Source organism: Xyrauchen texanus, chromosome 45 (assembly GCF_025860055.1).
Source record: "Xyrauchen texanus isolate HMW12.3.18 chromosome 45, RBS_HiC_50CHRs, whole genome shotgun sequence".
NCBI lineage: Eukaryota > Metazoa > Chordata > Actinopteri > Cypriniformes > Catostomidae > Xyrauchen > Xyrauchen texanus.
The window spans coordinates 28,570,244-28,597,743 of NC_068320.1; the positions used below are offsets into that span (position 1 = coordinate 28,570,244).

A 27,500-nucleotide genomic window follows, 5' to 3' on the forward strand; every position below is an offset into this window, starting at 1 on the left:
TTAATAACACTGAAGAATATATCTGAAATTATTTTATATCAATAGAAAATAATATTTTCTGTTTTTAAGCATAAATCTGATTGTAATTAATGACGTTTATGCTTATCAATAAATAAATCAATAATAAATCATTTGTTAATGGATTTGAAAAATCAACTTAATTCAAGTATTTGCTTCATAAGTAAATTTATCTTAAAGAAGGCAAATAAACGTGTATAAAATGAATATGCAGATATTAAACAGGATTCTGATCTGCAATTTCACGTTCTGTCCAAATCAAACGTGTTTTAGTGCCATTCTCGTGTGTTTGTGATTAAAGTATCCGAACAATCGAGTTTAATGTGTGTTTGGAAATAAACGTTTGAATACTTGTTCTTATGAGCCGCTGAATGAGGAGATTTATTATAAAGAAGACTTTGTTTACAGTAAATATAATCATGTGTTTCCTGTTCTTGTATTGATGCTATAATGCGCTAATATCATGAAAGATGATATAAATGACATCCTCTAAGTGTAAACACACTCCAAACTTCCACTCCAAAACAGCATTTATGAAAACTGATCTGCAAACATGATCCATTCCTAAACCAAACGTACGTTTTGTGTACGGAAGCCCATTTGTGCCACATAAAAACTGCTTTGAAAATCAAAATTATGAGTCATAATTACAATTAAAAAAGGCAGAATTATGAAATACTTAATTAATTAGATAACTTAGTCAAAATTATAATATGAAATGTCAAAAAGATGAGATGCTAAATCATAATTAATAGATACTAAATCATAATTATGAGAACTTTTTTATCTCAAAAGATTGACTCATTTGGATTTATTTTTTTATATCTTATTATTTCTTAGTATCTCATCATTTTGATTTGATTAATCTCATCATTATTACTTTTTATCTCATGATTAAGAATTTTTATCTCAAAAGTTTAACTTTTTAATGCCATAAATATGACTGACTTTTTATTATTATTATTAATTTATCTTCAAATGTTGACTTTTATCTCATAATCTCATGATTTATTATCTCATAAGTTTGATTCACCAAATAACTATTTTTTCTAAATGGCAGAAATGATCTTTACTGAATTGATTTACTTAAACTTTACCGAATTAAGTCGTTTGCGTCATCAGACTACTGACGCTTAATATTAATGAATGATGTGATGTGGGCGTGTCCACTGACTAGTTTTACTCTATGAGAAAAAGCAGCAGTGTGGTTGGTCGAGCTCAGATGATATGTCTCCTGTGACGTAATTGCATACAACTGTTTGAAATGTTCATCGGGGAATAGATGTTTTCAATAATAAGGGAGGCAGCAGGTATTAAAGACTGTTTACTTGAGCGGCGAGACACGTCAACATCTGCCCAACCAATGGCGTGAGTATGGGGGCGTGGTTACTTTTTAAACTGACCAATGGCAGACGGCGGGAGTGTTCCAACGGAATAAAGCTTCACAAAACAATCGGTGCTTGAAAAAATGTGTCGCACAAACTGAACATTAGACTGAAATGATCAGAATAATGAACTGCTCATCTGCTGGTTCGGGATGTTTAAGCAGCTCAAGGTTTGTCACACATCTCTGTTTGCATTCTGTCCGGCGTAATTAGTGATTAATTAGTCAATCACACAACATCACAAAAGCGCTAGCTCTCGAGATTTGAGAGTATTTTATGATGATTTGTGTCAGGAGTGAACATGAAAACATGCGATCGAGTTAATAAAACAACATGGAAGTGAAAAATAGCGATTTGTATTGATCACATTTTTCATGTTAATTAACTGAATGTTTTCTACACATGCGCATTACAGCTCATGAATCCCGTGACGCTTCAGCAGTAGTTCAGTTACAGAGATGAAAAAGTAAATAATTGAATTGCGCAAGTATATTCTTAATGCATCAGATTGATGTTAGTTGATTTATTTTAAAGCTTTATGTCACTTTCAGTGTTAAAATACTTCTATCCCAGTTTAATATACAGAGACAACTATTAGTAATGAAATGTTAATTTTCTCAAATACTGTAAAACTGTTTTTGTTTGTTTTGTTTTTTGAGCGAACCGCCTCAACAATTAATGGCGTGGGTTAGGGGCGGGGCTATCTATTTGATTGACCAATGGCAGAAGGGGGCGTATTCAGAAAGCTGCTTTGAAAACATTGTTTTTATTTATTCAATTTGGTGGCACAGAAATGACATTTAAAATCATTTGATATTAAAAAAAAATTATCAAAATAACTTCGATTGTCTACATGTCAGTTTTATTTATTTTTTTCAAATAATCCATAAGAAATATAAAAATGTACAAATTCATGTTGTTAGTGGTGTTAAGCGGTGTTAAGATTGATTTATAATATTTTTTTATTTTTATTTTTTTGTGGTTCCTACCAATGATCTGAACATCTGTAGTCAGTTTTGTTTTGTTTTTGTTTTGGTAACAAACATGTTTCAGTCATGAAAAATATTTCAAATAGTCAAGAAACCCCATTTAAAATCATTGTATAACTTCACCTTTTATTTAAAAATATAAAATGGGCATTTATTTTTGTCAGTTGCTTGAAAACCCAGTTTTCTCCTTTTCTGACGATTAGTTATTTATTAGTTTATTTTTTACTCATTTCGTTTTCTTATATCAAGCATTGGTGCAAAAAATGTATTCATAATTTAAAAATAATGTTTGTCCCTTGATTTCATGTCATCGGTGTTTTAAATGTTAAAAACGTGTATTTTGAAAATACAAAAAGTTGTGAAAATGACTTTCCAAGGTCAAAGTTCAGAGGAAGAAGAGCTGCTCAAATGTGCACATAGTTGAAACATTATTAATGTACTATTTTAAAAAGATTTTTTTTTAAATGTCAATGTGAAGGATTTTTATTTAATGGTATGATTTATTGATTTTAGTTTGATCCATTTTCTAAGATGGTGTCACAAAACTGATCTATTAATAGTGCGTTCAAATACAACGCGATGCGAGCGTTCCGCGCGGTGCGATTACATACAAAGTCAATGCAAAGATACGAATATACATGATTCGCACCGGGCAACACGAATGACGCGACTCATGTGAAATCTCTTCATTCTTTTTTTATTTTTTTATTATTTTAACATAATATATAACATTATACAGAAAATACCAGAGTGTACAAAATGTTAATTCCTTAATCAAAAAGATAACCACGAAAAACACTACAAGTCCTTTTTGCTTTTTTGTTGACAATATTCTCCAGACAGGTGCTGCAGTTCTTGATCTCCTGGAGAAAATGAATGAAATTTGGCTTTGACCCTGACCTTATGTATGTGGAACTTCAAAATAATAAAAAGTTGCTCAAGAAAAATAAAGTTATTAGGGCCCAAGCACAAAGTGCGTAGGACCCTATTGTTTTCGTTAGGATTATTATTATTATTATTATTATTATTACGACCTACGGGGCACTTTTGGGGCTCTTAACATGCTCAAAAACTCTTGAAACTTTGCACACGGGTCAGAACCTGCGGTCATTAGGGCCGGGCTGAAGCTGGTACCCGGGCGTGGCAGGGGGGCTCGACAGCGCCCCCTGGAACAGGGTCCGAAAACTTGGTCTATAACTCAAACACACTTGCATGTAATAATATGAAACTGGGTACACATATAGATCTCATCGTTTCATATATCCTTCATACTTTTACTTTTTACCCCAGACCAACAGGAAATCGTCTATTTAGGGTTGTTTGAAAAACGCACGCAATGGAATGTGAAATACTCCTTCTAGAGAATTCCACCAATCACCACCAAACTCGGTCAGCATGAAGTCAAGACATTGAGCATGAAAAATTGCCGGCAGATTTTTGATATCTCTAACGGTTTGGCCGTGGCGAGGAAACGAAATGATGGCGAGAAACGAGAAACAGTCAGAGTGTTATAACTTCTGCATACATTAATTGATCTCGATGAAACTTCAGCGGTGTGTTCGCTGTGAGAGGCCGATCGCATGGATGTGACTATTGTGAGTCAAAGTTATAGCGCCACCAACTGGCAGAAGGAAGTGTGTCACTTTCAAAATGCTTTGAAATCACCCCCTTATGTCTCAATTGAACAAACAGTTGATAAAGAAATCGGGTATCAATATATTGAATTATGAATTATTGCAGTGATCAACTTTAATGTCCGGTTAAGATGAAAATAAACTATCGCTCTGTCTAAGCCATTATCTTTCTGAAACACGTCACAAAAACTTACAGAAACGGATAACACAAACATGACGTTGGAAATATACACTTATCAGAATAGTTATATTAAACTTGTCTATTTCAGTTAAAGCCATTTCAGTTATAAAGCTGTCTCATGTAATTTCTCCTTTAATTCTATAATATAACCACTAGGTGGAGTTCTAAGCCTATTTTCTGTATTCTCGTTGTTTTAACGTATGAAGAAGACTTGTACATGCTGTTGAGAACGCAGTAAAGTGTGACGCATATTTCGTTCTGTGAGTTTTATGAGTACTCCGAGTCTTTATTAAAACCAACACATGAAACATATGTCTAAAGAAAGTAGGGATGGGCTGATCGATCCGAACGTATCAAAACGTCCGAGAATGATGATCAAATTTCAAAATGCTTTGAAATCACACTCTTATTTTTATTGTAAACCTGTGATAAAACATCGATGCTTGTGTTTTACATTTTTAAGAAAACAAAAAAAAAATGGCAGCAAACAACCACTTTTATAATTATTGTTTTGCGATCTTTGCGATTGATTTTCTTTCTGATTAATTTTCTGATAAATCTACCATTTGTTGTTGAAATGACGTATAGTTCCAACGGGAGTGCGAAGTGGAGGGCGGGTCCACCTTCTTCATGTAGCCAATCAGATGAGCTAATCGCTAACTCTCGATTTACTCTTATCTGATTGGTTTAAAAACACGCCAGTCACCAGAACACATCTTTAACATAATTTGGCTCAGACCCGTTCTCGTTGCTGCAATGGTACTTTTAATAATGCACACATGCATGTTAAATAATAAATAAATAAAAGAACAAATGAATAAATAAATGAATAAATAAACCATGATTACTTAAGGTTACAAATACACACACACACACACTCCATCATTTGCAATCTTGACATCGCAGCCTGTTCATTATATCCGCAATAAAATATAATAATAAAATAGTAAACCTAACATATAAAAATTACTCTGTTTAAATTAGGGCTGGGCGATAAAACGATCTCGATATGGCATCGCGATAATATTTATTTAGACTACGATGACAAACTTTTGACATGTTTACTCGATATGGATAGACCTAACAGCCTATTACAAAGCAGAAATAAACGGACAACAGCCAGTCAGAACGCAGATTTTGGCTTGTGCGTCTAAGTACACGCCCATTTGCTAGCGGAGCACTGTTTGAGCTACCGGCAGTGAAGAAAGTGAGTGTAAAGAAAAATGAGTGGAAACGACGAACTCGAACTATCTTCCAAAGCTGAGGAAATTGTTGACAAAAAAGGTAACAAGACGTCAATTATATGGAAGTGGTTTGGATATCTGAAAAGCGACGACGCGCAAATAAAGACGGTCTGCGAAATATGCCGTCGGTCGGTGATAACCAAGACGGGAAACACAAATAAAACCTTTTCGGTCACCTGAAAAGGTACCATCCCAGCGACCACACCGAGAGTATGAAAATGCGGGCCCATGTTAATGTTACTCCGTCCAAAAGTTTTGCAGACTAGTCTTTCTGGCAAAAAACCTATAATAGGGTAATTAGGGTTACATGAGCACTACCTGAAAGGTGTAGCATAGTGACTGGTTTACAATGTTTACATTTTGCACTTTTTACTCAGATTGCTACCTCTAAAACATTTGAGATATTTAAAACCAGTACACAATTAATATTTTATTTATCTGACAGTTAAGTACTTAAATCTGCCAGGGACTTTGTGGTTCACTTGTTTACATTTGTTGTCTTGGTTGTACCTCTGCAAACATTTTGAAATGTTTGCTGCCCTGCCAAAGAAATTTGATGTGATAGTACTGTAGTCACAGCTTTTAGTTTGATATTTTATAATCAGTTACAAGGCAAGCTAACTTGCGTTGTTTTGTCAAGGCAGATAAAGCATGTTTGCTAAAAGTAAAATGTTAACATTTAGATTTAAAGTTTATCAATATTCTTTTATAACAAAATATATTCTCAACCAATCCATGTTTGCACAGTTAAATGTTTGCATTGTTATTTATTTATGTTAATAAACTATATAGTTCAACTATTGAACCTTCTGGTTTCTTCAGGCATCATTATCAGTATACTTTTCAAACGGGCAGCATTATTAAATTATATATCGTAACAAATATCGATATCGATCAATATGGAAAACAATATCGTGATAATATATTTTGCCATATCGCCCAGCCCTAGTTTAAATAGTCAGTAGTACAATTCGTATCATTCACAGTAAGCACCGCTCCACTGTGATGTTTCCAAGCATATTTTTGCGCATGTAAAGCGGATGATTTTCTACGTCGGTATTGGAGCGTGAGTAAAGTACAAAGCCTATAATAAAGAATAGTTTAGCATCCAAATACATCGCAAATGTAAAAACATTTTGATTGTAAAGAGAGCGTTTTTTTATTCGTGTTCTGTTCTGAATATCATTCAATTTCAAGGATTTGTTGTGGAATGTTTTGAGAGTATCATCAAATAAGAATAATTATCTCGTTTTAGTGATTCCCTAGTTATTTTTTTATAATTCTAATCCGGTAAGGCAAGTAATATTCTCTGTGTCTTTATATAAATAAACCAAAACAAAAAAGTTTGAGCACCGCTGCTTTATGGCACGTTTTGGATTGTGGTCAGCACAGAAAACAGCGCACGATTCTTGAATGGTTTGAAAGTTATATTGAAATGCTTACAAAGGAATGGATAAGAGGAATCGACATTTTTATTTCAAAACAAGTCATCTGAAACCTGACATCAAGTAAGGTGAGGAACAACGAATTTCACACACTTGGAAAATGCTTTTTATTTGAATGAGTGAATGTGGCTCTTAAAAGAGCCATTGTTGCTGCCCTTAAAAGGACATTTGTTGCTTCATCTTCTGAGTTCCACCTGCAGAGCTTCTCGGAGGTTGCTCGGCAGAAGCTGGTTTCCCTCTGGTCTCAGGTGGACTCCGTCTCTGCACAGATGGAACAAGCCGATGTTTCTGTGGTGAATGCAGCGCATCTGCCTCTCTGCCAAGAAGCCAGACATGGCGACGTTGATCCACCGCCGGCTTCGTTCAATGCCATAGCCAGTCCTGCCAGTCTGTCCTCTCCAATTTAGACGGGGTAAAATGCCAGAAAACACCAGCCTGGTTCTGGGAAACATTTGTAAGACTTCAGTCAGGTCACTCTTTATTTCCGAAGAAAATCGAGGCGGTTGCGGCCCACCCGACACAAACTGTTCCCTCCCAGGTGAATAATGAGAATATCTGGAGCTGGAGCTTTGGCCCTGAGAGAGCGCAGAGCTGGAAACAGCTGCTCCCAGAGTCTGCCTCCTCTGCCGTCCCAGGTGATCTCACACTGAAGACCGAGGTTTCCGTCCAGGCGCTGCTCACAGAAGCGAGTATGCAGTGTGCGGATGATGGAACTGCCGACGATCCAAACACGTGAAGCCATCTCAAAGACGAGTGAGGGAATGTGATTTACAACCGGTATTTATGAGTGTTGCACGTTTGGTTCCTAAAGGTGTTACAGGCCCCACCCATTTCCAGATTCAATAATCGGCTCGTTCTTACATAGTAGAGCACGTTCGCACATGCGCAGTCTTCAAAAACGGTGCTTTATTTATTTATGTACCGTACAAAAACGGTACATAAATAATATTTGTATGTGTTCTAAACAAAAGACACAGGTTGTACTGAATGTCAGCTTGTTTATTTGGCTCAAGATAAGGATTTATTAAGTCCACATGTCATGCAAACAAGAAATGCTTCTAACTAGGTCGAGAGCTGTCGTTATGAATGTTCGTTGGAGCTCTACAGCACACATCTTCTCGACAGTCAAAGCGAGGTTACGTTATTGCCCATCGTGCACAGCAACCCTAAAGGCACGGGGGTGGCGGTGCCACCGGCTTGGGCCCGTCATCGCTGCTCGCAGCTTTAATTATTATTATTTTCATTGGAATAATATATACATATATCAAAATTATTTAGTTTGAATATAGTTTTGGTTTTCCTTCTGATAAAATTTTCCATATCCACCCAAAACATTTTAGAGTATACGCAATTATAAAGATGTACAATAGAGTCTTTTTCAGTTGAGCAAAAATCACAGGAATAATCAATATCTAAATTAAATCTCTCTAATACACTTTTAGCTGGATATATACCATGAACAACTTTGAATTGAATCTCTTTTACTTTATTATTTAAACAATATTTTTCACAAATATTCCAAGCTTTAGTCCAGTTTATATGTCTAAATACATTATTCCACAATGAACTTTTATCAGTAGCTGTTTCGCCTATTAAAATATTCCTAATATGGTTATTGGTACAACGGTGTTTAAGGATAGCAATATCTCCTATAAACATGCTGTCTTTAACATACATTGTCTCAGAAATATCACTTCCACAAGCTCTTATAACACGTGTGACCTGCTGAGGTACGGCGTCAAACACAGTTTGGTGTAACTGGAAACCCAAATGTATCCAAGAATTCACTATAAGTAACAAATTACCGTTTGAATTTAAAGGTTGTCTAACTAACACAATATTATTTTCATACCAGCTTTTATATAAGAGAGATCTATTTTTATATTGAATACTTCTATTATTCCAAATAATATATTTATTTGGGGAACAATTGTGCTTAAACACCAGCATCCCAGCTAATAAAGCTTGTTTGTGAAATTTAATTAATTCACAGGTTTGTCAATTTTATAATCAGATCTCAACAAAAGATTTCTGCCAACATATCAAACACATACTTTGCTGTCCTTTTCTTTCATGAGTTTAATTATTAACCTTAAATGTATTATTCAAGCTTTCAAAGGTAAGCACTGATAACCCACCTTTACTGCTTACATAAAATGTCCTTTCTCAAATAATGTTGTCCGTTTCTCCATAAAAAATTAAATAATATTTTGTCTAATTCCTTGTATACACTAGATGGCATATGTAAAGCTAAAGACACATACACAGATCTTGATATCCCTTCTGCTTGAGACAGTACGACCCTTCATTCAGGGATAAATACATTAAATCTCCTTTTAATGTTGTTAATTATAGGTCTGAAGTTAAGCGCACTGCGTTCATTCTCATCTTTATCTATTATAACTCTTAAATATGTGACTGTATGCTTAATGGGAATACCATTTAATTCTGTTAAATCACATGTTTTAAGTGAAAATAGCACAGATTTATTAATATTCACTTTTAGACCTGATACTGAAGAAAATTACAATTAACCGCCTTTATTATGAAATCGCTTCATTCACGTATTGAGCAAGAAATCCGCGTGACGTGTTGTCGCATAAGCCTATCAGCATTGAGATTGTCCAGACGTCACAGCGGAAGAAATCTGGAAAAATGGATGAAAGAATAGAGACAGAGCGTGTTTAGGCCACACCCACACCGGGGGGAGACAATCCAACCGTGTCCATTGACTGTGCATTGCGAGAGGCTGCCTCCTCGTCATTTATGACTTATAACAAAAAACAAAACAATGCTTAAAAGCTGCTGTGAGACAAGGTGTACAGCAAACAAGCTAAACAACCCACGTGTGGATGATGTCACAGTTGTGTGTGTTTCAGTGGTGCAGGAGCTGTTTGACCGACCCTTCTGTTCAAGACTTACAGAAGAAATACGGCCTGTGACCTCTGACCTCTGCTCACAGTAAGAGGGGAGGAATCTCACCTGTTTAAACGGGATGAAACTTCTGTGACAGAAACATGTTTGAATGTGCTCATTAAATATGTCTGATACCTCAAACTGGATCTCTGGTGCCTTTAAATAACTTCAAACTCACGTTACAAAAACAGCATCATGTGATCAGGAGAGAAGATCTATAACGACTGAAACGCACGTGATGGAAATAAAAGATCTCTGATGTCAGTCAGTTCCTCTGAATCTTCAGTACAAATCTGCTCAACACACCTTCATTCATGTGAAGAACTCAGTGGCTCAGGAGGTCGAGTGATGTCACTGAGAGACAGAAGAGCTGAAGATCGCTGGTTCTAGTCCCAGAAGATCATCAATGTCCCGAGCAGCAGCTTCTGCACCAACACCAGCTGAGAGAACGACGACTTCCTTTTACACCAAAAGGATGATGTTTATAAACTAAGTCGTCGTTCTCTCAGCAACAGAACCGCTGCTGGATATTGTGTCAGAGGTCCGGGGGGGGGACACCCGGATGTTTGACCCCCCCCACTCTCGCTCGCCCGGCCTTTCTCACCTCATCTGACATCCAATCAGATCACCGCTCATGTTTCCGTGACCAGGCCGGGTTTCGAACCGGGATCCTCCACACAAGGAGGACATGCTCACACCGCTGAGCCACTGGCACTTCCACACTAACACTCGTTTATTTACAGACTTTATCTGAATCACTTACAAACTCACCAAATAAAGCAAAAGTTTGTCTTCATGAATCTGCACCACTTTTAAACACTTGTTTATTAAGAAACTTAATTTACAAACTGAAGAATCTAAAGCAGATTATCAGCCAATATTAAAGTTAGTTTTCCTTGGGCAGTCGGAGAACCCAGATTTATCCGCACAAGGTGAACGCACCTCAACACCTGAGCAACTCACATGTTCAGACACGCGTCTGTTTAAGGAAGGTTTGTCTTGTGGATCTGTTTATACCACTGAAGCTCTCGCCTCAAACCTTTAAACATTATAAATGATCCCCACATGAGCACAAGCACCAGTGGTTCAGTGGCGTGAGCGTGCAGCTTTTATACGGAGGATCCGGGTTCAAATACCAGTTTGGGAACTAAAAATCAACTTTAAATTAAGTTTCTTAATAAACAAGTGTTTAAAAGTGGTGCAGATTCATGAAGACAAACTTTTGCTTTATTTGGTGAGTTTGTAAGTGATTCAGATAAAGTCTGTAAATAAACGAGTGTTAGTGTGGAAGTGCCAGTGGCTCAGCGGTGTGAGCATGTCCTCCTTGTGCGGAGGATCCCGGTTCGAAACCCGGCCTGGTCACAGAAACATGAGCGGTGATCTGATTGGATGTCAGATGAGGTGAGAAAGGCCGGGTGAGCGAGAGTGGGGGGGGTCAAACATCCGGGTGTCCCCCCCCGGACCTCTGACACAATATCCAGCAGCGGTTCTGTTGCTGAGAGAACAACGACTTAGTTTTACACCAAAAGGATGATGTTTATAAACTAAGTCGTTGTTCTCTCAGCTGGTGTTGGTGCAGAAGCTGCTGCTCGGGGACATTGATGATCTTCTGGGACTAGAACCAGCGATCTTCAGCTCTTCTGTCTCTCAGTGACATCACTCGACCTCCTGAGCCACTGAGTTCTTCACATGAATGAAGGTGTGTTGAGCAGATTTGTACTGAAGATTCAGAGGAACTGACTGACATCAGAGATCTTTTATTTCCACACGTGTGTTTCAGTCTCAGATGTGCTCCAACAGTACTGTGTTGATTATAAAGTATCTTTCAAATGTTGTGGCGTATTCGGATGAAATAATTTCATTGTATTACAGTGAATGTTCAGTTTGTCTCTGATAGTCTCTAGTGAAGGTTTGACAGCATTTATTATTGTGCTGCCATCAGCCAATCAGTGTCGACATGATGTCATTGCCCCGCGGCTCAAGAGTCACATGACGTTTACGGTGTCCGTGATCGCACACATCAAACAATCACAAATGTATTAATGCAACACAAATATGACATTATGATTTATTCTGCACACACACTTTATATTTACAGTATAATGTGACGTGTGGCATTAGTGTTCACCTTTAACCCACAGAATTATTTCGGCTAAACATCAGCCACAGTTCTGACGGTGAAAGTAAATGATTTACAGCACTGAGCGTACGAATCATGACATCATCATGACATCATCACATCACTATAACAGGCTAAAGAGAGAGAGCTGATACAGGAAGACAAACTGCTAAATGACTTTGGCCCAAAATCTGTCACATCGATAAATGACTGTGTTCAAAGTTTCCTTGAGTTTGATTTGGAAGAGCAAAACCGGCAGATGGACAGAAACGATCGATTCTCTTTTGGCATTACAATCAAGTACAAAACAATCATGTCAATAAATATGATTTTAATGCTAGTAATTAAAAAACCTTCAGCTTGATACGGTCTCTTAATCTTCCATGTACATTCAGAGCGGTTCGTCAGAAGCGATTCAGTGGTCGATCTCTGATGATGTCACGGCTCGCGCTATGAGCTGGATGTTTAAAGTAGTAAATATGAACATCAATATATGTGATTGTTTCATTAGTCCTCAGATGTGGATTATGAAAGGAAGAACTGATGGCACTAAACTATATTCTGCGGTCATATGAATCTATCGACATTCACGTGTCTCTAGTGTAGAAAAGTCAAACTTCCTGTCGGGTCACGCGTGTTCATCTGCATCCGAGCCGGTTCCGTTATCAGATGGGTCCAAGAGTTCCTGTCGACGGCGCATTATGGCTGCAAACTGAGCGCGCTCTACAGCGTCCTGCAAAAGGTCAGAGGTGACAGAGGTCAGTGAGGGGTCAATGGTCGCTCTCCTCATTGAACAACTCCACGCCAGAATCACTCGCTGCTACGGTCGACGCCAGTTTCTCCTGCCGCCTCCTCATGACCTCCTGAAGCTCCGAGCCGGAACTCCTCTACAGACAGACAGACAGACAGACAGCAGTGAGACAGTTCACTAAGATCCAAAAGGAAGACGTGAGTATCAGACACATATTAACACACATGATGTTTATAACAGGAAATATGTGTATGTCACTAACAAATGAAAGGAATGTTCGAGGTTCAGTAAAGTGTAGAAGTTCTCCGTGAGTCTCCAGATGGACTCTACTTCCTTGTTCCAATCCAGGATGTGTGAATAAACCAATGTTGGGAAAAATCGCCACATAAAATATTATTTTTGCTTTCCATTTGCTCTAACAGCTACAAATCCACGATTACGTTTCAATGACTTTCAAAAAGATGAAACAAAAGTCCCATTTACAGCAGCTGTATTAGAAACGTCATCGTTTTTAAACCTCCTATTGCGTTCGGCTCATTTTTGACCTGGGATAATAGATAATCATTTTACCACATCGTACGGGAACCAAACTTTGAGAATTTGTCAAGACTAAAAATATCAGGGTCTGTGTATCTCAGCGAGTATTGACGCTGACTATCACCCCTGGAGTCGTGAGTTTGAATACTGAGTCACTCCAGTCAGGTCTCCTTAGCAACCAGATTGTCCCGGTTTCTAGGGAGGGTAGAGTCACATGGGGTAACCAATTTGGGCCGGTTGCTAGGGAGGGTAGAGTCACATGGGGTAACCAAATTGGTCCGGTTTCTAGGGAGGGTAGAGTCACATGGGGTAACCAAATTGGGCCGGTTGCTAGGGAGGGTAGAGTCACATGGGGTAACCAATTTGGGCCGGTTGCTAGGGAGGGTAGAGTCACATGGGGTAACCAAATTGTCCCGGTTGCTAGGGAGGGTAGAGTCACATGGGGTAACCAAATTGGGCCGGTTGCTAGGGAGGGTAGAGTCACATGGGGTAACCAAATTGGCCCGGTTGCTAGGGAGGGTAGAGTCACATGGGGTAACCAAATTGGGCCGGTTGCTAGGGAGGGTAGAGTCACATGGGGTAACCTCCTCGTGGTGGTGATTAGTGGTTCTCTCAATGGGGCGTGTGGTGAGTTGTGTGTGGATCGTGGAGAGTAGCATGAGTCTCCACATGCTGTGAGTCTCTGCGGTGTCATGCACAACGAGTCACGTGATCAGATGCGCCGATTGACGGTCTCAGAAGCGGAGGCAACTTGAGGATTGAGGTGTGTAACCGCACCACCATGACGACCTACTAAGCAGTGTGAATTGGGCATTCCAAATTGGGAGAATAGAGGATAAAATCTAAATTCAATAAAAGACAAAATACACACAATCATTTTTATTATTATTTTTTAAATAAAATGGAGATGTATATATATATAAATAATATATATATTTTTTTTACATCTTTTGCAAAACAATCATGACAGATGTAACAATCATTGTTGGATGAACTTTTCTCCAGCACGTTATATTGAGCGGTTATGAGCAATATACAATTTATATGAACATGTAATGTGAGAATTAATTGTATATTTTGTTATTTTTAGATGAAATTTCACAGAAGTGTTGATAAAAAGATGTCGTCACACGTGTCACACTGATTTTACTGTAGTTCATGAATATTTAGAAATGTCAAAGAATATCTCAAATAATGTCAATTAATTAATAACTTTAATGTTTGTCATTTAACATGCCAATCTTTTACAATATTCAATTAAGAACTTATCATTTATAACATGATGGTTTTCATCTAAAACTATATTGAAAGTCATTTATAAGTGTGAATTCCACCCGGTCAAAACTGACCCGATGCGAGAGTGTCCGAACACAACAGGAGGACTCAAATGAATGCCAGTGTAATATATCACAATGAATACTGTACATACAACATTTCAAACGAGTTTCTGTATTTATGCTGCTTTATAAGGTGGAAACACGTCATCACAGTGTGTTAAGAGTCCATGGAATTACATAAATAACAGTTTCCCAAACACTCCCGTCTGCCATTGCTCAGATAACAGATCAAATAATCGAGTCCGGACACGGTTGCGCTCCATTATGGAACGAATACTGAACTAGGAAGGAAAGTACTGCCTCATGAACTGCTGTTATTAAGTCATTGTTTGAGCAGTTCATATGTCACAGGTGTCACAGCTGAACTCTGAACCCGGAACATTCCTTTATAAAAGCAACACACAGTCAAAACTTCAATACCTCAAAACAACTGCAGCGTGATGATGATGAAGAGAGAGGAAGAGAGAAGAAGTGAGTGAAAGACTTTCAGAGCTTCATGAAGGCTGTTGTGTGTGTCAGGACTCTAAAACTAACATGATTCTGTAACGGGACGCTTTGGGAATTGTGAGGTGCATTCTGGGTTAGCATCTATTCTTAAACTATGACTAAAAGAACAAGAGACAAGCGGCAGGAATCTATACATCTACCATATCTATTAATGTATGTGCTGATTCAGATCTTAAATAGAGCTGTGTAAAAATACTGATTCCCATCTCCATATCATCGATCTTTTAGATCCACACAACACATCTGTCATTGAATAATTCAAACTCTTTCTGTTCTTTACAGTCAGTTGTGGATCAACATATAGCACAGATGATGTAAAGAAGCCATTACTCATTCATATGCGCTCATTTACAGACGAGTGCCGGTTTCTTAGAGACCGTACAGATTTTTAGCATGCGTTCTTCAAATCAATGTTCATAATTGTTAGTAATATAAATCATGCATAAGGTTATAAATGATGCATTAACCCTTTAAGCTCTGAAGGTATTTTTAAGAGTTCCTGTTTCAGTGGCATATCCAAAAATAAACACTTATAACTCAATATAAAAAGTGTTTGGTATCGTTAAGAAAACATTTCAAATGTTTCTCCAAATAAAAGATAATAATTGTACATAAGAACTAATTACACATGCAAACACAACAATGACTAAAGGTTTGCATAGCATGCACACATGATTTTAGTCATGAGATTTCACAGAATGAGTTTCATTCTGTGTCATTTGAGTCATCATTGAGTCTGTGTCGTGTATTTGGCGCCATCTCCTGGTGGTCATATGTAACATTGTGCTTCATGTGGATTATCTAATGATCTATACATCTGATTATCTTGTGTGTGGACTCGATTGAAAGATAATCACAGACTCTAATTAATCATATGTGAGATTTTATGTTTCATGAAGTTATAAGAGAAAACGTGTCATATAAGCAACACCAACATAATAGTTAAAGACATATATTTAGCTGTTACTCGCTATATTTTTATCTGTGAGTAAAACAAATAATCTGTTTGTATTTTACTCTTTAAGATCTTTCCAACAATATATGACACATGAATATTTGATCAGTATGATGTTTAGCAATTATATGTACAGTGCGAAATTATTAATAAATTATAAAAATGTAACACTTCTGATTTATCTGCAGATTTTAAAGCACTTGTTTTGGTCATAATATCTACATGCATTATAAAGTCGAGCTTCTAAATTTACAAACGACACCGATTTTATGTTGGTCAAGACAGCAGTTATTAATATTTTAACTATTATTTTCGCGCCAGCGAGCCCCCGTTTGAGCTTAAATGGTTAAACATGTAATAAAATAATGATGCAATATAATATCAAATTTATACATAGAATTTGTAAATTTTTCAAAAATTAAAATGTGATCAAAATGTGATAAAATATAATTGATCAAATGCATATGTTTGTAAATGACCTAGTTAGACGGTCCCCTGTGTAATTCACATCATCAGCTGGGAGAATGTCAATACAACTGAATATATTCACCGATAGGAATCAGGGGCCGGTTGCATACAACTGTTTTAGACTAGTCTTACTAGTTAGTCGTCTAAAATGTTGATCTTAATTTTTTCAGTCATTTGCATAAAAACTTAGATCAGTCTAATTAAAGACCAAAATTTAAGACAGCACACCTCAGGCTAACCTTTGTTTACATTCAGCTGAGCCAGTGGGGGCTGAAAGGGGCGCGAGTTGAGACTTGGTAACAAAATGTTGTTTTTAATTATTTGGGTTAAATCACTAAATGTGTTCATTAAAATATATTTTGAAGCACTGTAGTCCTCTAATAAGCAAATATTCTCAGCGAATAAAAAATGTATTGAGCGTCCACTGTCAGCCATTTTTTTTAAGCTGTTCAGTGTCTTATTTTTCCCACAATGCAATGCAAATTAGACTGTCTTACTAAAGACAACAGGCTTTCTATGGCGTCTTTAGCTAGTCAAACTAATTGTTAGATGCGGTCTTAAGTTAATGGCTATGTTTATGCAACCGGCCCCTGAATTGCATCAAATCAGGAAATCTGTATCAATACCAGCCCTACTTACAAACTAATCTCTGTTGGTTACAGTAAACGTAGAAAAACATAAGGTCTATGAAGAACACTAAGATCTGCTGTGGAGTATTCCCATCAGATCAGCCCAGGATTGATCTATCTGCCTCATGATCTAAAGTACCTTCAGAAGAACACTGGTGTCATGTGAAGATCATGTGGAGGTCAGAAGAACACCTGCAGGCAGCAAACACACCACACAACACACAAACACACACTCGCAACTCACACTAACAAACGACTTGAAGGAATGAGCCTGATTGGTGTCATGTGACCTCAGAGATTCTAGAGGTTAAAGGTCAGAGGAATGGAGAGTGAAATGAATGAGAGAACACAGCAGACACTGACTCACCTCGAGAGCAGCTTTCTGAACGGTGACCTGACTGAAGACTCGAGCGCCATCATCAGGACACACCGTCTTCAGCTCGTCTTTATTCAGAGAGAAGAGTTGAGCGCCCGTCAGCACGCCCAGACTGTTGATCGTCCTGCAGAGATCCACACACATCATCATCATCATCATCATCACGTCAAACCTGACGTGTACAATCTCTTTAATACTTTTATTATATTTATGGTACCTTTGATATTTGTATAAAATTTTTCTGATACTTTGATATTTGGCATTGTCGATGGGCACCGCACATGATGGCACATGTGATGCAGGGTCGATGGGCACCGCACATGATGGCACATGTGATGCAGGGTCGATGGGCACCGCACATGATGGCACATGTGATGCAGGGTCGATGGGCACCATTAATTCTTTGAGTAATACAATATTCTAATGGGTTACTTTTAAAAGTAACGTTACCCGACACGGTTTATGAAACTTTATTTGATACTTTCATGATATTTTAATGATGATCATAATAATTAATTTTTAATATTACAGTACACTTATGATATTTTAAATACTTGTGACACATTTGATGATACTTTTAGTTGATGATTTGTCTCAGTTTTGGATCTGGACAGCTCCAGGTCTCATTAAGGGAAAAGCAGTGCCAACATTCTGCTAAACATCTTCCTTTGTGTTCTACAGAAAGTCATGAGGTGTGTAACATGTAGTTTTAGCTGAATTATTGCTCGGCTGATGTAAAACATGTGACTCACACAGCACTGAATCCTTTGAGCTGTAACCAGGTCTTCACCTCGTCAGGTGTGGAGTCATACGTGATGGTCACAGACGGCAGACTGCTGCTGCGAGCTGGAGGCTGAAACTTCTTCTGTGCGCTGCGACCGAGCGTCAGTCTGTGCATCAACTCATCCTGAACTTCCTCCATATTAGACTTACGGCCTGAGAGACAAACATGATGTGAGATGTGTGTAATAATGATCAGCTGGATTTACTCTTTATAGGCGTGTGTGTGACAGTAACACGTGTGTTTTATTCTATAGAGTAAGTCCAGAGACACTGATGATGTGGTAATTCTGTATATAAGTGTGTATGCCGTACGGTTGGCAAGCGCAGGTCGTTCTCTCTGATGTTCTCTCATCGTCACGCTGTCGTTCTCGCTGCTGTTGTCTGCTGGTTGTTCACTCTTGTTGCTCTGAGGGTCGGTAGCCGGCGGCGGGGCAGGTGAGGGGGGCAGAGGGGGGGTGGGGATCTGCACTGGGGCAGGAGGAGGAGGGGGTGTCGGGGTGGGAGGAGCAGGTGTCACCGCTGGTTTGGGCACATAGTCTGATCGCTGCTTCTGTCAGAGAGAGAGTAACATTACATCATGTGATCACGAGCACACTGCACTCTTACAGTTGAAAAAGTAATTTTCTGTGACAATCGACAACACAGAAGCTTAAATTGTGTTTAACAGAAAACAGCATTAAATCTGCATAAAATACTTCATTCTTAAAGGGACAGTTCCAGTCATTGTTTCCTCACCCTGGTGTTGCTCTCGTGCACTCTCATGGACACATTTACACTCAATAATACATCAGATTTCAGTTTCTCATCAAATCTTATCCTATCATAACAATCATGAGCTCATGAATAATTAATTAGACTTCTGAATGATACTTTTGTGTTCTTTTGAAGTTTGAAGAGGTGTCACCATAAACTGCCATTGTGACATCACTGAGCACAACATTTATTCACAGTTTCTCCCTTTGTGTTCAGAGACAGAAAGTCATATAGAGTTACAACAACACGGGGGTGAGTAAACAATGACTGAAATATCATTTTTAGATGAACACATTTATGAAGTGTAATATCGTAATGAACTCTTTAGTGACCTCATAATTTTTAGTATTCCTCAATCTATTCTTATAGTGTATAAATAAAAACATTTTATTATGGTTTAAGTACCAGAAGTGTTTAGGGTCATTAGAGACCTGAAATATGTAATTGTGTCTTTTTTTCTTCTTTTTGCTCTTCCATAAATTCTATTTTTATGATGATGTCATATCTATATAAGTTTACTATCACATCTATTTCTGTGTTTATTACAAGACAAATGAGAAATATATTCATACAAATAAATACTGTATCATGTTGATTTTCTGTGTGACACTGGAGAATAATCAGTCTCTCATGCGTGTGCACATACATGACATACATGTTTAATTTGTATTATTTTCTAATTGTCTTTAAAGTATTTTCAAAGTTTACAGTATCTGGGCATTATGAAGATAAATATATGTGCGGTCTGTAAAGAACTGAATATGTAAGAGTGTTTGGTGAAATTCAGTAATTTAAGGGTTAATGTAATAAATAGCTCTCCAGATATCTCTTTCTGAAGAAGAAATCTGTTTTTCATACAAAGAAACAACATTTACAGACAGATGCAGTATATAATAGCACTGTGTTATTGCATCAAAACAATCAAGTTACCTCGTTTAACTCGCCCAGTAATTGCTTGAGAGAGAGACGGACAGTTAAATGAAAATAATAATGATTGAAATTCAGCAAAGCAAACACACACACACACACACACACTCACATACACACACACACACACACACACACACTCTGCACATTAAACACACACACACATTAAACACACACACACTCTGCACATTAAACACACACACACTCTGCACATTAAACACACACACACACATTAAACACACACTGCAAACTAACACACACACACAGCAAACTAAACACACACACACACACACTGCAAACTAAACACACACACACACATTAAACACACACTGCAAACTAACACACACACACACGTGTTTACCTTAAACAACTCAAACTCCTTTTTTGGCATCAATAGCTTAAAGATGAACAGATGAACAAAACATGATTCATGATGTGACTTAAAGAGGTGAAATGAAAAAGAGAACGCGAGAGAAAGCGAGTGATGATGTCACCTGTATGGTGTGGCTGTATATGGGCTCCCCGCGGCCCGTCACGTCCACCGCGCGGCTGATCTCCAGGATGTTGTTTGGCACGTATCCCGCAGCGCCTGCACCGTTCCTCACCTTCCACCACTGTTTCCTGTCGTCCAACACCTGACGGCCAATCAGATCCACACATCTCTGAACACATGATCGACTCAGTCACATACAGTGTTATATGATCACATGACTGTACCTCCACCACCTCGTCTTTCAGCACCGACAGCTCCGTCGCGTTTCTGGCCACAAAATCATATTTGGATTTGGCAAAGTTTCTGGGCTGCGTTCTGTCATGAGTGTCCACATTTCTGCAGAGAAACAACCAATGAGACACGACACACACACTTAAACACAGGACACACTTCTCTTTAAAAACAAACAATTAACCTAACATCTAATGGTCATGTGAGCACAGACATCATCACAAGAGTGAATCTAACGAACTACAGGTGAGAGTTTGGACCGCTGCAGCCGTGGAGGAGCGTCTGAACACACATCTGAACCGGTTGAGTTACAGAAGAAAGAGTTAAAGCTGCTGAATTTAAGAGTTTAGTTCAGAAACTGAAGGCCCAAACAGAGTCACACAGATCAGGACAGGAAGTGATGTGTGAGACGGTTCTCCAGCGCTGCGGTCAGTGTTACCTATCTACATGACGGCTGACAGCGTGTTTAAAAGCCGCCACGGCCGCGTCTCGCTCCAGCAGGTGCAAGCGCTTGTGTGATGTGTTCGTGAAGTCGTACCCATCTGTGCAGGAGAAATCATCGACCATCTGTGACTGCTGTCAAGGAACACATCACATGTTTATAAAGGAAATAAACAAACATTAAATCTCAACAGATACATGGAGCGTGTTTACATGCACATTCTGACCCCAGTTATGATAATAAGCGGACCGGAGTATGTGAGTGGAGCGGGTTTGTCCCGGGATAAAAGAAACTCCGTGTTCACTCCAGTCTACAGCTGAAGTTCCTTCAGTATGATTTTAACCATCACATGACAAATAAACACACAACACTGGGAGAAAAGAGACGGTGTGTCTATATTCAATTATCTATATTAGCATACTTTTGAAACATGTTGCCAACCCCCCCAAAATAACATTTACCAAAAGATTAAACATGACAAAATTAATAAATTACCAAAAGAAAAAAATATTAATTAATAAAAAAATTATTTTGGGTAATTGATTAATTTGATTTAATCAAATAAATTAACAAATGAAAAAATAAAATACAAAATACAAAATATTAAATAAAATTAACAAAGTACCAAACGAAAAAATAAATACAAATATGTTAAATCAAATTAAAGCTGCAGTATGTAAAATTTTTCATGTAATATTCACCTTTTTTTGTCATTGAGTGAACGGCTTGTAATGCAACTTATAAAACGAGTCCTTCCCGGACGTCCTGTGTCGCCTATTAAAGCCTGTGGACTGATTATAATGTGAACGGAGCGGGTCGCGGATGTGACGTTTATGCTCATGAGAGTCTCAGTGCTTCTCTTCCGCTATTCAACAGCAACAACAAACTACAACACTAGATAACATTATCTTAGAGATCCAGCAAACGTCCGGCTCCTACACAAACTCAGACCAACATTTATCTACTGAACCCGTCTGGCTCAGCGGGAACGTGATCGAGCGAACACTAGAGTGACCATCGGCAGGGCCTTTGATTCAGTTTTGGGGATCAAAGCCCCAAACCCCAATATTTTATATGCACATGTGAGATATAGTACATGAGCACTGATCCGTGTCATTTTAGCTAAACTACAATAACACATGAGATGAATGCTAGTCAATGTTCAAGATCATGCAGAAAGCTCCATTCATTAGCGTAATGACACCTGTTTTAAGATTCCACAGCAAACCTTACGATGTGCATCCCCACTCGCGCTCTTCTTCCCCTTCGTTCATGTTCAACATACTGAGGTACAAATAAAGAGCCGAGATATGAGGATAATTGAAGGCAAAATCATGTCGTTCTGCTCACATCACATGTGTGGTCGTGTAAACACCTTAAATGTTCTTCCTGTATCGGGGTAAAGTCAGAAACGGTTCGACTCGTGCTAGGTAACCTTACCAGCGTACCTGCTAATGTGCGCAAGTGTTGAGCGTAACATTCGGAGAAAACCCTGATGATTTGAAGCGGATCAGATTTTTATTCTAAACTGATTTTGAGTGAATATCAGAGTGTTGATGTGCATGTAAACACTCATGATCTGTTACATGATGAAACGGCTGATTCAGTGACATGTCTCACATCGAGTGGCGGTCGATCTCCTGATCTCTGAACCTCGGCCTGGGTCAATCTCTCTGCCAGCTGTGTCACTTCCTGTTCATGAGACACCAGCACTGGCGGCTCCCAGCCATCACGAAAGCACAAAGTGTGAGGAGGAAACATGTGATCCTTTGGCCACTCCAACCTGAGAGACAGACAACAATATTTTGTTGTTTTATTTGTATCACAGCACAGCTGTAAACGCTTCATGTTTGCTAATAAAGAACACACGGATGGACGCAGTGAGTTCAACTTGTCTTCAGTGAGATCTGTGTGTGTGATGACCTGCACTTGGTCCATCCGTCTCCCAGTGTGACCCACAGGTGTCTCTCGTCTGCTGAACCTGCAGCATGCAGGAAGTCGATGGCTTCTCTGGTGAGCAGAGGAACGATCACACTTTTAGCCAGATCAACTCCACCTGACGTCTGGATCACCTGACACACACACACACACACACACACACACACACACACAGAGTCATATAGACATAAATACATATTTTTAAAATCGACTAGTCAGTGTGTTGTCCGAACAATAAGTTGAATAGTCAGTCTTCAGGAAGCTCTTCGGGCCAAAACTACTCGCAGATGTGAGCGCTTGGCCAACACGTGGTCTGGTTGAACATGCTTTCGACTCGTCGCTCCTTTCCTTTAATAAAGCACAAATGTGTGTTCCAGTGAGACACTTCCAATGGAAGTCAATGGGGACAATTTTTGGAGGGTTTAAGTGCTTTTATAAAATTATAAGTTTCACGTTTCTGCTTTTAAAGTACATTAATCCTTCTGTTAAAATGTATTTATCTTTAGAGCTGTAAAGTTCTTTAAATCATCATTTTGGGGTTTGTAGCATTATGTCGTCATGGCAACAGAGTGTAACATTGTCTCTATCTCTCCACAGATGTGGTTAATAAGTGATTATATGACAGTAAAATCATGTTAACACACATATTGTTTATGTGTTTATACTTGTGAAACAGTATTTTAATGTGTACAGATTAAACCCCATTGACTTGCATTGGAAGTGTCTCACTGGAACACACATTTGTGCTTTATTAAAGAAAAGGAGAGATCAACATTATGTCACAAATGCTGTCAATTGAACTTAATTTGTATTGAACCCGGAATATTCCTTTAAGTTATGAATTGCAGTCTGAAATGTCAGAACACGCTAAATAAAGCTTGCGTTGTGAGATGCGTCTGAGTTCATGTACTTGTGTCAAACATGTTTCGGCCCACAGCCATTAGTTGTGTTGCTTTAAAGTGGATGGATTTAGAGACGAAGGTTTAAGTGTGCTAACAACCTTTTACTGAGGTCAGGCTTATCTAGTGTAGGCCGAGGTTATGTACATGGTTTTTAACTTGTATCATTTTACAGTAGTATCAGTCTGACAGTGTGTTTAAACACCTCTCTGAGAGGTTGTAATCCACTTTCAAAAATATTAGTCCTAAAAAAACCTCAAAATTAATTATACTTTCTACTCCAATTTATCCTAACCCCAACCCAAACTAACCTTGACCAAACTTAACCAACATGACCATAACCCAAACTAACACAAACTGACCCCAACCGAACTTAACCAAACTGACCACACCCCAAACTAACCCTGACACAACCTAACCCTATCCCAAACTAACTCTTACCCAACTTAACCCAAACTAGCCAAACTGACCATAACCCAAATGAACTCTATCCCAATCTAATCTAACCCTAACCCAGACTAACCCTGACCCAATTTAACCCAAACTAACCCATACTAACCCTAACCCAGACTAACCCTAACCCTGACCCAATTTAACCCAAACTAACCCTAACCCAGACTAACCCTAACCCTGACCCAATTTAACCAAAATGACTATGACCCAAACAAACCCTAACCTAAATGTACCCTAGTCCTGACCCATCTCTATCAGTAAATGTAATATATCAGTTTGACAGTGATTCTGTTAACACAAACAGACACACAGACAGCACACACACTCAAGCTGAACGCTACAGTATCATCAGAGGAAGTCTCACCAGTCTGAGAGGATTAAACAGGAAGTGAACCAGATCCACAGCGCTCGGGTTCTGAATGTGATTCTTCAACTTTCCCTGAGACGACAAACAATAATCACAACATGTCTAAACAAGAGAATTACATACATCTTTATTATATGAACTTCTCCAGATGTCAAATATGATTATATTAATGATATAGTCCAACATCCCTCTCAGTTATATTACAGGACCATGAGATTTAATCCTGGGTACCAAAAACATGTTCCCATTAAACTGTCATAAAATAAACAACTGTAAATGTCACTCACCAGCAGGTTGAAGGCGTGTTTGAATTTCTGGAAACAGTCGACAAACTCGTCTTGAGTTGGTGGTTTCGCTCGGAGAGTCAAAACTCCCTCTGTTTAAATCAACACACACACACACACACACACACACACACACACACCGGCAACAATCAAACATACAAATGACACCATCCGTCCGCATCATCAACACAAACGCATAAAGAGTGAACGCACCTCCTGGCCCTTTCTTTTTACTCTTCTTAGATTTCTTTCGATTGTTGAGTTCACTAAAGGCTTCGGCAGCTTTCTGAAGTTTAGTGACGAAGTGTTCGATGTCGTCCAGGAGGTGATTCAGGATTTGCTGTAAAACACACGGCAGTATTTCATCATTTCATTATGCATTAAATACACACGTTTACATTTATGCATTTGGCAGATGCTTTTATCCAAAGTGTCTTACAGAGCACTTATTACAGGGACAATCCCCCCGGAGCAACCTGGAGTTAAGTGCCTTACTCAAGGACACAATGGTGGTGACTGTGGGGATCAAACCAGCAACCTTCTGAGTACCAATGTATTATACAGTGCACTTATTACAGGGACAATCCCCCCGGAGCAACCTGGAGTTAAGTGCCTTACTCAAGGACACAATGGTGGTGACTGTGGGGATCGAACCAGCAACCTTCTGATTACCAATGTATTATACAGAGCACTTATTACAGGGACAATCCCCCCGGAGCAACCTGGAGTTAAGTGTCTTACTCAAGGACACAATGGTGGTGGCTGTGGGGATCAAACCAGCAACCTTCTGATTACCAATGTATTATACAGAGCACTTATTACAGGGACAATCCCCCCGGAGCAACCTGGAGTTAAGTGTCTTACTCAAGGACACAATGGTGGTGACTGTGGGGATCAAACTAGCAACCTTCTGATTACCAGTTATGTGCTTTAGTCCACTACACCACCACCACTCCAACACACATACATACATCTGAAACATAATGTGACACATCATGGTGAAACTTTACTTTCATTGTAAAAACGTGCACTGGTGAACGGTTCACAATACGAACAGAAACATACATTAATAAATTAAATAAAGTCCATTTCGACACTTTTGGTAAAACTGCTAATAAACACACAGGTGTATGATGGAGTGATTCGGCAGAAGCTGATGCAGACGCACTGAGATGTTTGAGTATCTGCTGTGAACAGTGACAGACTCGTCTCATTGGCTGACGGACAGGAAGAGGAACAGGATGTGATGTATCAGTGAAACACTCACCACATCTCGGTCCACTTGTGCAGCGCTCATCTCAGGAAACCCGTCCAGCACAGCGTGATGTCTCTGTTTATCATCTGAACACACATTTATCACATGCTGTGAGAACAGGAAGTGATGCGTCCGAGGACACACAGCAGATGCAGAATCACAAACATGAACTCAAGATAAAGAACAATGAGCTGACAATCATACGATGCTTCACAGCACATGAACACAATTCTGATCTCAACGGTGCATATATGTTTACACCTCAGTTTTGAGGGTAGAATTCACAAAACCTCGATTATTTTAAACCAACACACGTGTACTTAAACGATTGACTCAAACATTACAGTACACTTGTGACAACCCCACATATAAATGTATGACTCACAGTCTTTCTGCTCATTGGTCCAACTGGCCACTCGACTCTTGAGGTTCTCTTGATTGACAGCTGCTGGAGGCACGGGGGCGGGGCCTCCTGGTGGTGGCGGGATGGTGCCGTCACTCTTCAGGATCATTCTGACGGACACAGAGAAACGGATGCTGGGTTACCATGGCGACAGCGTCACAATTCATACAGCTGGTCATTGACGATCTTACTTGAGCGCCTCCGGCCGTTTCTTCACTTTCCCGCCTTTGTGATCGCTGACGGCGCTCTCGATGTCCACGTAGATTAGATTGGCCTGAGGAGGTCACATGACATCATCATCATCAACACGAGGAGGAACAGTGCTGCGATTTGTGTTGCGAGAGTGTTTAAGTACCTTGATGTCGTCACACTGGAACAGGTGCAGGTCCGGTTTGCCCTGTCCGGATTCTTTACACACCAGCGCGAGTATCGAGTCATAACCGCACGCGTTCATCACGGCCTGACAGTGCTGGATGGAACCCAGAGGAAAGTTCTCCAGCTCATTCTGAAAGATGAAACTATCATTCATGTCCGTAGCGCTGCAGGATGACTGATCATTTAATACTTTGAGCTATGAGTAATATAGTGAAGCTTGACTAATAATGTGTAACATATGAGGTTGCTCTGCACCTTGGTTTCACTGTCGATGAGGCTGACCGCTTTCTCGTCCACCTGTAGAATCATGTCTTGTGTCCAAACCTTCCCTTTAGCGTCCAGCAGACGCAGTTTTCTGATGCCGTCATCGATGGTCAACACGGCCTCTTTACGGTCCATCACAAAC

The 27,500-nt window shown here is 39.0% G+C and overlaps 1 protein-coding gene across 9 annotated transcripts in view; it reads right to left on the minus strand.

Moving 5' to 3' along the window:
- Positions 1 to 11,726: 11,726 nt before the first annotated feature.
- Positions 11,727 to 27,500, minus strand: part of LOC127637260 (epidermal growth factor receptor kinase substrate 8-like) — a 50,367-nt gene continuing 34,593 nt past the window's right edge. For 2 of the 9 annotated variants that reach the window (XM_052118215.1, XM_052118216.1), the window contains exons 5-23: positions 27,350 to 27,500; positions 27,075 to 27,224; positions 26,911 to 26,993; positions 26,702 to 26,829; positions 26,329 to 26,402; positions 25,275 to 25,401; positions 25,065 to 25,153; positions 24,775 to 24,849; positions 23,044 to 23,192; positions 22,741 to 22,903; positions 21,118 to 21,254; positions 20,672 to 20,783; positions 20,449 to 20,589; positions 20,316 to 20,351; positions 19,958 to 19,981; positions 18,587 to 18,824; positions 18,244 to 18,427; positions 17,483 to 17,615; positions 11,729 to 12,818 (exon numbers count right to left, since the gene is read on the minus strand). The exon at positions 27,350 to 27,500 is cut by the window's right edge and continues 11 nt beyond it. In XM_052118215.1, the coding sequence (XP_051974175.1) occupies positions 12,702 to 12,818; positions 17,483 to 17,615; positions 18,244 to 18,427; positions 18,587 to 18,824; positions 19,958 to 19,981; positions 20,316 to 20,351; positions 20,449 to 20,589; positions 20,672 to 20,783; positions 21,118 to 21,254; positions 22,741 to 22,903; positions 23,044 to 23,192; positions 24,775 to 24,849; positions 25,065 to 25,153; positions 25,275 to 25,401; positions 26,329 to 26,402; positions 26,702 to 26,829; positions 26,911 to 26,993; positions 27,075 to 27,224; positions 27,350 to 27,500 (2,311 nt within the window). In that variant the 3' untranslated portion in view covers positions 11,729 to 12,701. Of the gene's footprint in view, positions 12,819 to 17,482; positions 17,616 to 18,243; positions 18,428 to 18,586; positions 18,825 to 19,957; positions 19,982 to 20,315; positions 20,352 to 20,448; positions 20,590 to 20,671; positions 20,784 to 21,117; positions 21,255 to 22,740; positions 22,904 to 23,043; positions 23,193 to 24,774; positions 24,850 to 25,064; positions 25,154 to 25,274; positions 25,402 to 26,328; positions 26,403 to 26,701; positions 26,830 to 26,910; positions 26,994 to 27,074; positions 27,225 to 27,349 lie in introns of all 9 variants that reach the window. The other 7 variants (XM_052118218.1, XM_052118217.1, XM_052118222.1 and 4 more) reach the window with 7 other exon arrangements.